The sequence below is a fragment of the Platalea leucorodia genome (genome assembly GCF_965183815.1).
Source record: "Platalea leucorodia genome assembly, chromosome: 1".
NCBI lineage: Eukaryota > Metazoa > Chordata > Aves > Pelecaniformes > Threskiornithidae > Platalea > Platalea leucorodia.
In genome coordinates this window covers 119,367,357-119,380,027 of record NC_138823.1, presented here as the reverse complement: position 1 = coordinate 119,380,027, position 12,671 = coordinate 119,367,357, and the positions used below count along the sequence as shown (strand labels likewise).

General features: G+C 45.1%; 1 protein-coding gene across 1 annotated transcript in view; it reads right to left on the bottom strand.

Moving 5' to 3' along the window:
* Positions 1–1,614: 1,614 nt before the first annotated feature.
* ULK4 (unc-51 like kinase 4) overlaps positions 1,615–12,671 on the bottom strand; it is a gene marked incomplete at both ends in the record, with an annotated part of 244,522 nt that continues 233,465 nt past the window's right edge. Inside the window, 2 exons of the mRNA XM_082310398.1 lie at positions 1,615–1,699; positions 4,720–4,808. Coding sequence (XP_082166524.1) covers positions 1,615–1,699; positions 4,720–4,808 — 174 coding nt within the window. The remainder of the gene's footprint in view (positions 1,700–4,719; positions 4,809–12,671) is intronic.

Here is a 12,671-nt window from a genome sequence, read left to right as displayed (position 1 = left end):
TCCAGTAGCGTAAACCTGTTTTCAATGATGTCCTCAGGCTTCGGTTACTGTGTGAGACACAACCTGTGTGTAACTGCCTTCCCTTGAGGCAGTACCTGTGTAGCTGGGAGCAGGGCAAGCGGTTCTTAAGCTGCCAGCTCAGTCACAAACTGTGCACATCTGGATGGCGCGGCTGCCACCAGTCTCTGCTGGCAGTTCGACTTCAGTGCAGCAGTTTGCCGGCAGAAGATCGGAGGGGGTCGTGGCTGCAAGGGGTCATGGCCTGCGTTAGCACCCCAGGATGATGAGAGCTGAACGCAGCTCCAGCACGGCCTGCCTCCCCTTGCGCTGGCGGAGCAAAGGCACTGCAGCCGCGGAGGGGCAAGTCTCGCCCATAATGCTGCTTTGTTCCTCTCAGCCACGCTCCTGCCAGAAGACCATTGTCATAAAACACTTTAATAGCCACCAGCTAGCTTCCCCCCATTTCTAGAACTCCGGCTCTAATTCCAGCTGTTAAGCTATGAAAAAGAGCTAGTGATAGTTCAAGTAACATCATAAGAAAATAATGTACAAGGTGCAATCTGTTTACCTAGGGGTATTTGCTTGCCGCTACGTACTCTGAAGGACCGGGCTGTCCGACAGCAGGCTTGCAGCAGCAGCTCTCGGGAGGGCACCGTGTTTGGTAGGTGTGGCAGGAACGCGCCATCGTCGCTGGGAAAGACAGCTGCTAGAGACGAAGAAGTGGTCATGGTGCCAGAGCCGGCCACAACACGCTCGCTCGGGGGACGTGGGCAGAAAAGGGATGTCAGGTCTTTGCGCGCTGCGGCACCGGCTAGCTCTAGAGGACGCTTCCTGGAGTATCAGCTGCCACGCTGCCAGGCTCATCATCTCGCCGGTTTTCAAAGAGGAGCTCCAGCCCGGGGCGTTGGCAGCTGAGAACGATACTCCACCAATGCAGCTTAAGCTGTGCAGTGCTAGGCAACAGAGGGGCACACATGCCCACACAAAAAAGCCCATGCTACTGGGTAAAAAACAAACAAACAAACCAACCAACCACCAAACCAAAACAAAAAACCCTGATGATAAAAACCCATCATGCCACGTACACACACAGCCTCTACGTGACTGCAGGGGCTGGTTCTGGTTGCATGAGATGAAAAATATTGCCAGTCATAGGCATGAGGTGACCCCTTAAAATGAAGAGCCGAGGCATTCACCCGGTCAAAAGAAAAGTAGATACATGAACACTTCCAACAGCAGCTTAAAATAGTGAAACACTTTATGTCTATATTGTGAAATAACTATACTATTTATTTAATTTACACTTTTCAAACTCTTGCTGTCAAATATTTGAGCTACGTCACATAATGCCAGCAAGGTAAAGCAGTAAGCAAGAATTCATCCTTACAGGGGTTTAAAAAAACGAAACAAACAAACGAAAAGACACCACCCACCCCCCACCCCCCCCCCAAAACTCCCTGAAGCCTCCCAAAGTCGGGCATATGCTTATACACAGCTACAGCTCAGCTTGCTAAATTAGTTACGGCTGCTCCGCTCATTTGAAGCTGTTCCCGCAGGAACGAGGTGCTGAGCGGCACAGACCTTGCGCATTTCAGTAGGCCGGTCAGAAATGGTTCACTTGGTGGTCTTGGTATTTTCACGTCCCACCGCTCTCAGAATTTCAAATGCCAAGGAAGCAACAGCAACGTCAGCGTGAGAGCTAGGAATTAAAAACAGCATCTATTAAAACAACATCTATTAGACATCCTCAGGGGAAAACTTTTTGTTCAAATCCCACATTTGCCTTTATCTATGCTGGAAAATTCTTAATAGCCATCCCCTGCACTGAATACCCTGCTTTTCTGTTAAGCAGCAACATGCAACTAGTGATTCTGCGCTGTAGCAAATCTTGTGTAAAAATGCATTTCAGCTCAAATTCACAGCAACTGCTACCTCACTCCATCTCCTCTGTAAAAAGAAGATATAATTTACCATGACACACCCCACCCCCAAATCTACACACACACACTTCCCGCTTGACAGAAAAATGTGTTTTCACGCATCCAGCCCGCTCAGCGCAGCGGTGCTCCAGGCAGGAAGGCAGTTCCGCTCGCCGTGTTGCTCACCTCCTGCAAGGAGGACCGACTGCCCCACCACACACAGCTCCGCAGGTTTGAGATTGAGTGGCCGGATCTTCCCCCTTTACTTCCTCGCCTAAGTTTTTATTATATGTATTTTGCCTAATTTTTCCTTCTGGAAATACGTGTTTTTTCTAGCATTGGAGCAGAGGCTCTAACACATTACTGCTAGTCCACAGAAACAAGTCGGGTTTTTGATAGACTACCATCCCTCATCTTTAGATGACCCATCCACAACTTCCTCGGTTGCTGCTCATGACAAATACCCGCCGACACTCCATGTTTTGGGGATCGCAGAGCTAGCCAGAAAATCCAAATGATCAGTCCTCACTATGTAAGCCAACGTCTTAATGAGCAACAGTTTAAATCAGAAAATTTAGTTATCTGAAACAAATTCATCTTGGCAACTGTCTTCACTGAAACAGAAATGGCTACGATCCCGTATTTTAAAGCGTAGATTTGATTCCACGTAGCTACTAAGCAGAATGGGTTGGTTATGTGTCACTCTCAAAACTGCCTGTTACAACTAGCTGAGGACGTATCGCAGCGAAGGAGTTTGGCAATGCACGGCTGCTACACGGCAGCAGGAGAGCACCGAAAGCAGCTTGCAGTCCAAGCGGTGCCCCTCTCTCGGCACGGGACTGCTTGGCGCTTGGCTGGGATCCTCCCGCCGCACAGGCAGAGCGAAAGATTAGAAACCTGTCTATAAAAAATGAGCAAAGCAAAAACACTCCTCAATCACTTCAACCCAGCACTAGTACGTGGGCGGAAGGGCCTGGGAGTTTAGACTACTCAGAGGATGGCTTAGATCCAGGATCTCGGTTGCAGCCTTCTCTAAAACGTTTCCAGTTCTGCATGAGATACAGAGAAGCTTCTTAACAGGGTTCAAAGCACAGGTGAGGAGACCAAGTTTATTAGGTCACAAGGAATATTCCGGGAAAGATGCCACACAAGGGAATCTGGGGAGATGGCAGAACATCCATAAACAAAACGGCCATTCAGCTAAACCTGATTAAGCTTGCTAACCCCAGGCTTCTCCTGTCTGCCCATTGCCAGTTTATCCATGTCTGAGTCCATTACAGCCCCAAGATCCAGGCTGAATCCCTCCCAGTTTCCTCTGGAGGCAAATGGATAGGGACATGTGTTCCCCAAAGAGGGGGGAGGAGGGGGAATGAGATCCGTGAGCTCTGGGGGGCTCCCCTGTTGCTGCTGCAGTGTGGGAGCTTGGCACAGCGAAGGAACTTGGCTTACCCTAACGTATCAACACACTCGTCATTGGCATCAACTAGAATTTGGTCTACTGAGCATCTTGTGTCAAATAAGAGAGAGCGCTGTTTATTCTGGGCTCTGTAGTATGTGGTTTTCTGAGTACAGAAATGTATAGATAACAGACAATTAGAGGCAGCCAGAAAAGCAGACTCAAAGACAGCAACTGAGCTGTCTAGTGCATCTAATGCTGAAATGTTACGAAATAGAGTGAAAACTAGTTCTAAAAGAAGAAAAACCCATCTTTCCCCACTGTCATCTTCAGTGGTGGTGCCAGTGTCTCCCTTGGGGAGAGCTGACATTTCATTTTAGTTAGATAATTTGATGTGTCATACAAAAACCCGTGAGTCAGCAGCTGAGTATGCGAGAGGGATGCAGACTGTTCTCGACAGGTTTGGTTAGTCCTCAGCGCGCACCTCCTTACGCCCACCACGTCCCGACTTTTCCTCTCCACATCTGCCCACATTCCGCCTTCCTTCCAACACGGGGTACACCCCGCCATAATGTCGAGGAGCCAATTTTCCCAAACAGCTGACCCATATAAAGCCTGCATTTGGGTGCACAAAGAGCACTGAGAAGATGATCTTATTGTTTCAAAAACTGATCTATAAACTACAATTTCTCTATGAATTTTAGTTCAACCAGGAGTGAAATGCAGCCTAACAGCCCATGGCAGGAGCGTAAAATTTGTTTTGAAGGACAGAGAACAGTCATTCATTCATTCATATGTCCAAAGGGGATTAGATGAGGGAAAGTCCACGGGAGATGAGCTGAGGTTTGGCCAACTTGTGGGGACTAGCACCTCTGTTGTCGAAGAGGAGGCCACGGCATTCCCCAAAGCCTTCGTGGAGAAGCCACAGGTATTCTTAAACAAAAGTAGTGCTGTTTGTCAGCTGCGCATTTGAAAGTCATCAGCTTGCAAGTGCACCAAACACAATTACTTTAAAACAGGGCATAAACACTGCATTGTGCATCTAGCCCACTCTGCCAAGAACCACTGACCAGTATCCGGTTATAGAGGCCAAGTGTTCGGTATAAAATAATATATTTAAAAAAAAAAAAAATGACACGTGTGCACACACATTGAGCAGGACTGTGCAGCACGCTGCGGCTCGCTGCAGCTGGGGATCAAAGCACGCCGCCGCCGCGGCAGAAACGTCGGCAAGCTCTGAATGAGAGGAGTTTGGAGGAGAGCAGCGTAGGGCGGGGGGCCAGGAACAGAAACCCGAGAAGCTTGTACTGCACGGAAGGCGATTACAGGAGAGGACCATCGCAGACAAAAGAGGAGGGGAGCGCTCTCAGCCCTTGAAATTCCTGGAAGCCTGAGGGAACTCACCTGGCGGTTTGGGCCAGGCTCTCTAGAGTCTGGATAAGAGCATCGCCATCATTCTTCAGGCTCTCCGAGCGCTTCTCGTTTGAAGTTATCTGGAACAAAAAGAAAGAACCGTTATCAAAGGCTTAGCAAGAAATTCCTCTCTGTCATTTTTTGTGGGATGGGGAGAAGGAAACAAGTTATAGCATTTATTACAATTGTAAATGGAATGTGACATTAAAAAGACCCAAGAGAAAGTCCCTTTTACTGAACAGAACTGAATTTTAGGCACAGACCATCTAAAATGTCTTGGCTTAACTAACGAGATTCACTCTTGTTCTCAGTCCCTGTATGTGTGCAAATTCACACATCACAGTCTGCCAATCCTGATTTCATCCTTAGTACCAATGCAAGTACAAGCCCCATTTAATCTGAATTCCAGGGAGATCTTGGGGAGGCAGTCGTTTTCATTTCTCACTTCAGGGTAAAAAATAACCGAGCTTGTATCAGCCTTCAGATCAGGACATGTGGAGTTTTCTCAGAGAGGAGCCAGGTTAAAATCACTGCAACGTTAACAGTTGCATACTGAAATTTGCCTTGCCCCCCATCTGTCATTAGAAATATTACCTGCACAGGACTGTCACCTACAGAGCAGGGGACTGAGTGACCAAAGCTATATGCCCTTTTGTGTCAAGGGAATCCTGATTACAGCTGATTTTGTTGCTGGTGTGTGTTATCACACTAGTCTCTAACGACTGGTTTATACTTTCTCCAGCCTTTAGTAGTATAACAACACGGCTCCAAGCAGCCAGACATTTCCTGACCAGTTAAGCAGGTGAATGGGAAGGTCACGGGGGACACGACATGAACATGAAGTCGCACGGCAGCGTGGCACAGACAGACACTCTCCATCCCTGGAGGTATTTAAAAGAAGGGTAGACATGGTGCTTGAGGACATGGTTTAGTGGTGGACTTGGCAGTGCTAGGTTAACGGTTGGACTCGATGATCTTAAGGGTCTTTTCCAACCTTAACGATTCTACGATTCTATGAATACTTGGCGGCTTGCTGAAGAAGCTCCTGTATCTCAAAAAACTACTGAAAAAAAGGTTTGCGTGTCAGTTCCTGCTTGCAAAGGTAAATAAATCTTGGCTGAAGAGAAAGGAAAAGAGGAGGACCAGAGGAGCTGAGTATTTCAATACCAGAGGAGTTGATGCTTGAAACGACAACTTCTAATCCCAAAATCTGGCAAGGACTTTTAAGCTTTTGCATGCTGCGGCTGGCCCTATCTACCATTGATCAAACATCTAGGCAATACGCCTTCACATCTCCCTCTTAAATCACAAGAGAAGCTGTATTTACAGCTGCCATCCCACCATAATTTATCAGTGATTCTGCAACAACAGTGTCACTACATCTATAATCATAACATCCTGCAGTTAAGCAGAAGCAGGGAACAGGGACCCATCTAAAGTAAACTAAAATGTACCCTTGTGTGTTGAAAAAAAACAGTGATGCCATTACCTAAGTACAAATCATTGGTAAATCCTTATTACAGGTCATTAAACCTTTTTACTCCCTTGAGGTTTGTATCTGACCCTTTCAGTTTATATTTCAGTAATCCATTCTTCTTTATTTGTCACCCGTTAAGACACAGATGTTTTGTAATCTGGGCTCTGAATGTGAGAACAACACACATAATAGCAGCAATACTGTTGCAATACAGGGTGAAAAGTGCTTTCACCACAAGCCGTTGCTTTCTGTTCCTAAAGAGTGCTCATGCCTCTACCGAAGGCTTCCCCCCTAACTTCTGCAGCTCACCAGCCGCTGCCACCTTCTTTGCACTTGCCCCATTCGTGCCCGGGGTTTATCCTGCACACTTGAAAGAGGAAGAAGTCACGGGGGGGAGGGAGGTCACTGAAGACTGGATCATGCTCCATAAAACTACGAGGTCAAATAAAGGTTACAGATATCTCTAATTCTAATACATCCTAACTCTTGGGTGCTGACATCTGTACAACCCTCAGAATCTTTTAACAAATTAGCCTTTGTGCATTTTACATAGGCAGAACATTCAAAATATGCTCAACTATAAAATCTGTACCAAGAAAAAAATTTAATTCTAAAATGCTCTATTTAAAACAATAATTTAGTTGAGTCACAGGGTCTGACTATAAGCTTGCCCATGTTGCAGCATGCCTGGTGTCATTAAGAATACATTTCTGTGGATACAATGCATCTGAATGGAAAGGATTAAACCGGCTTTATACACACAGAAATCGTAACGGACAGAACAGAAAGACCCAGGAGATCATCTACCCCATCTCCCTATTACGCTTCACTGTTCAGAGCAGCTTTCAGCCACAAGCAATGGGCTGCTGTGCTATCCATCCGTAGGGGCTACTCTCCTCTCTAATAAAATGCTTCGGTAAGATCCTTTCAGCAGTAAAGGTGGTACCACAAGGAGGGAAAGGATCAGGCCTTTAACATCATGAGCAGCCTGCAGACAATTAAGTCTAAAACAAATTTAGGACACATTTTCTTGAGAGCATCAACTAACAGCTTGACACAAGCCAAGGGGCGTTGGTGAAGGACAGACCCGTCCAGCCGGCAGTGCCACCGGCACGCACAAATGGCACGCACCTGCACAGACACAACGCGGCTGGATGGACTTACGCGGGCAGATGGGGTTTCCACACCCGCTCTCGATCACCGGTATCCAGAAAACTGCTTTCTGTCTATCACCAGGCATCCACGCCATGGGCCTGGGAGAGGATCAACGCTGCAGTGGCAGGAAAGCTGCAGGCTGAATACAGGGTGAGCTGCCCGTGCCCTGTAGCCAGCTGGACCGCAGCTGCCTGTGTTTTTTTGTCAGTACTCCCATGCTGTTACTGCTCTGACCGCTAGCATTTATTTGCCCTTTCGATCAGGCTGTGCAGTAGATCTGATTGCTCCCTGAGTGATACGACAGATTAGATCCTGCTTCACATAAAGCTCATGAGAAATATTGTCTGAATCGCTGTTCACTTTCAAGACCCAAGATAAAACTTTACCCATGTTTCTTATTTAAAAATTGTTCCAGTTCTGTCTTCATTTTGTTCCATAGATAAAAATAAATTATGACAGCACATAAAACCGTCAGTAACCAAACTTCTGGAAGCAAATGTATTCTTCACTCATTTTGTTATCTTTCTCTTCTACCCAGCATCGCTGTATCTTTCATCCACACCAGTTCTAGTTGTTGTTCACTTCGAATTTTAACAACTAGTTTAATGATCTCTTGTAATATCGCTATTTGTTAGGGCTGGCTACAACACATATTTAATGACATAATCAATAGCTATTCCTTTAATTAAAAATGTAATTAAATCTCACTTTAGTTGTACAGTCACTGCAATTTAACAAGAATTTCAAAATGACTTTTCTTTATTAAGCTAATAGCCATTCAGCAGCTTTCCTCTCTTCAATTCTATTAAACAAGGCTGACCCATAAGGAGCACCACACTCCACATAAGGAGTACCATAATTGATATGTAAAGATCAGTATTTCCTAAAACTTAGGATAGCTGCTCAGGTATTATGGTACTGCTAAAGGTGAGTGCAGGAAACGATATAATATAAAACATTCGCTGGAAGATCACCTTCACTAATAAATTGAAGAGTTTTGGATTCTTGGTCTAAGAAGTGGCTTTTGCAATTCAAGTTTCAAGAAAGCATGGAAACCTACAGGACAATTACTTTTCTTGAGGCTGGTTTCATCACGCTGAACTGCTTTCTCTGATTAGTCATAACTCACATTTTGTAATTTATGAGTTAAAAGACCTAAGTAGTAAACTACTCTCTCACCATTTTGAAGAGAAAGAAATTCTCCTGCTTTGTTGAGGTTTCAAGTAAACCGTAAGCTTGACGCCTGCGAAGTAAACTGGGAAATAACGCAAAATATTGACTGGGTAAAAATAAGGAGCTTTTCATTTGAAACTGTTTTTGGTTGAAGAAAGGCCTCAGAAGCATATTTAGCTGCACCTTCAAGCGTTATCTTCTCAAATAAACAGCTGCTGGAGATGTTTACCATTTCCATGCTCAACAGATACTTTTCTACAAGCCATCACCATTCCTGCATACACAGATATAAGCAAGGCATTTCATAAATGCTCTTTCTCACAAACTAGCTTTTTCTCTTTCCCAAACACGCTCGATACTTTAACCTCATAAAGTGATGCTTCCTTACTTTTTCCTCAGAATTTAATACAACTAAGCTAATTAACTTTGCAGGATTAGGTAGCTCAAGTTCTCTCTCAACTTTACCGACACTGGCTGAGAGCAGGCACACAGGTAACAGAGGAGCTGCTGTGGGCTGGTTTATCAGAACCACCAGATGCTTGTAGGTCCAACGTTAGCATCACTTGAATATCGACACATGTTGTGAATAAAGTACCACTTATCCCCAGCTGGAGGCTTTTCTGTGAACGGGAACTGTATCTTCACCTGATACTGTGATACCAATCACCAATATATATATTTTTTTTGTGCACTAACTGGGACCCTATATAGGACATGAAATATATTTTAAAAAATTAAGTTTTCAGAATTAAAAAAATTCAAGAATTCAGCACACTCCTATTGCCCTTTAGACACTATTTCAAATAATGTCTTCATAGTAAGTGCTGTCCCTGCAATTTTAAACGTGCAGCTCAGACTTCTCATTCCTGCTTCCACCTTTGACTGTCAGTAGGACACAGAGCCTTTCATCCCCACCCAAAGCTGCTGTCTCAAATGCCGTCCGGGCTGGTGGTTATTGAAAGTTGATGGCTATTCACAGCTGCTTAGTGTGATCTTATTCCCATTTTTTTAAGGAACAAATGTCACAAAATATAGTGGTGTCAGAAACATCACTATAGCTGACGTGACAGCCCAGCAAACAAGTCAATGGGATGGTAACTTCAGAAATGAGGCACAATGTCTGGGCTGGAGGAGAAAACCTTCCAGTGCTGCGGCCCATCTTATGCCTATCCCAGGGCATTTAATGGTACTTTTCCTCCCAGGGTGTCAGCGCTGAGCTATTCACAGGCACTGCAGTAATCAAATAAAACACGTCACTTGGTTTGTCATTCACAACTCACAACGACATGGCCAGAAATATGCAGCTGTTCCTTCTTAACGGAGGAGCAGGCTAACAAAGAATATACTGCAAACAGGAACCCGTTCGGGTGAGCATCTATGTGAAATAAAACTAACAGATCCATTGATTGTGTTCAAACTTACTAAATATAAATATTTCTTTCAAAATAAATCCCTCTCCAAGCATACACATTGAGCTGGCATTTCCCAGAGGAGATATATCAAATGCATCCATCACTTCCCATGACGGATTCAAACGGATCCATCGCTTCTGTAGGCCTGCACGCTTATTTACTCTTACGAAGTAATGTAGCCCTACTTTTGTGTGATGAAGGGCCAGACACAGTAAAGCATTTGAAGCCTATAAAGTAGATGCTGTAATGATTATGTTATAGGTGTCATCCCCCAAAAAGGAATCCTGAGACCGAGATACCTGCACAGCGCATGGGGAGTGCGTAGTTGCCGAAGGGCATGGGAACCTGCACGTTGAGCACGAAGTTATCTGAATTCCTTCTCCTCTCTGGAGCTCAGACTGCTAACACTGCAAATGAAAACTCATGGTCCAGACAGCAGAGACCACAACTCCAACCCTTTCCTCAGGGCCCCCACACCAGGCTATGGGCTCCTGTGCTCTCCTGTAGTCCTCTCCCCTTTTCTAGGCAAGTGAAGGTCACATTTTTGTTGCTGCCGCACAGTTTCCACTGGATGGGGAGAGGCAGGGAGGTTCGGATGGTTCCCACGCAGTGAGGGAATAACACCACGGGACAGGGACTCGGCAGGGAGGCAAGAGGCAGCACGGCTCTCCAGGTCGGAGAAGTTAAGCATGAACTCCCATTTACCAGCAGAGCACTCTAGCTATTAGGGCAATTTTATATCCGTGGCAGGAATTTTTAAAAAAATAAACCCAAAACAACTAAAAACAGCAACAAAAAATCCCAGATACCTGCAGTGGTCTTTTGTGAGGTGTTTAATCTGGCATTTGTTAGACATGCTCTAGGCAGGCACATGGGACTGGATGCTTCAAAGCGCTTAGGTGCAACCAATTCACAGGTTGTTTAATGAAAACTAATGGTAACTCCAGCCAGGCTACACAAGCGTAGCAGAGGAACAGCCGAGGACAGTGTGCTCGCAGAGACACTGCACTAGGATGGCCACAAGTTATTTTTGTTCTCTGTACTGTACGAGAGCTCATTCTAAAAGGGTAAAAACCTTCCTGGCATTCCCTCCCATCGCAGCATGCCTCCTTGCTACTCTTCTCTCTACACATGGTTCAGCCCGAGCGAGACAGACACAGAACGTGTGTGTGGGAAGAACAAATCAAGTTGGACAAGTTATATTTATGTTACTAATTGCCAACTCATTTGAACAGGCCTGAGCAATGTTGCTGGACCATAAAAACAAGAAATGAAAGTTACAAAAGCATGAGTGTTCCAGGTGTGCTTTGGCAAGCATATTGCAGTCAGGGATTGCAGACACACAGTTACAAAGACTTTGTGGCCTTCAGATCCTGCAAATACATGTGAAAACAAGCAGGTATCTGTGACAAAAAAAACCCTAGATCAGACAGCTTAGCTCTGATTTTAGAGTTCAAAAATTTCTTTTTTTTTTTTCCCCCCTCTTTATGGATAAAATTCTTGTTCCACTGAAGTCAGCAGCAAACTCCTTTTGACTTTGATAAAGCCAAGATTTCATTCAACGTGTTTTGTTTTCTTCTAATTTGTATGTGTGTGCAGGTTTATTCTAAGTTCAAAGCAATTTCCACCGGTAACTTGGAAACGTACCAGTTTCCCGGCAGTCTGAAAGCCACGCTGTCTCGAGGACTATTCACAGAGAGACAAGGAATGTCTCCCACATGCTATATAATGGTTAATTGATTTTGGATGTTTCTTGACACCTTCCACTTTGAGGCTATTCTCTGCCCTTCAGCATACACGTAATGCACACAAAGGCAAGCTCCATCATTGCTGTAAAGTTGTAACATGACCAACTCTAAGGGGCATTGTCTAAGCGTAAGAGAAGATTCATAAAACCGTGGGGTAATTATTGAACAGAAGACTGCTCTCTGTCTTGTTTGATTTTTTGATTTGGTTTTTATTGCTAGCAGTGTTCTCAGCTCGCTCTCAGGAAATACGAGATGTCTTTATAACCCAGAAAATATCCATTATCGCAGTTTCCATCCTCTGTAACTAGTGAGCTTAAAATATTTGACTTAACAGAACTGAATAGGGCAACCTTTTCACATCCATTAGAACCAGCTGTCCACAACAACTTCATTATCAAAAGTAAACTGCCGTCCTGCCTGGCAAAAGGTTTCTCAAAGGTGCTACAGGAGACTGCCACATAGTGTTGCAATGTTGACAAGTTACGCATGCTCATAAGCCAGCCCAACATCAACATGACATTAAAAATAAACACTTGCCACCCTGTTGCTGGTGATCTCATCTGCAAACACGGGTTCATCTGTCATCTGCGTGCCAATGACTCCCTGAGGTACCACTTCAGACTAGTTTCACTCTGTCCGAACAATGATCCCAGCTGGCCTCAAACATCAGCTTTAGCAAAATGGGGCCACATACTAAGCTTATACAAACCTCGCAAGCGCCTCAGATGCCTCCTCCCGCAGCTCCCAGGCAGCTGCCTGTCCTCACCTTGCTGGATCTGATGGGACCACCACCTCCCAGCTGCACCTCACCCTGATGGACTCGTATGACTTTCCCCTTACAAAAGGAACGGGGAAATCCACTGGAATCATTTTGTACTACCATGGCAGGTCCAACTTAGGCTCAGATCCTATGTTTATGTTCCTTTAGGAGCTATTATAGAGGCCCCTGGTTGTCTTAGAGCAAAAAAACCTAAAAGC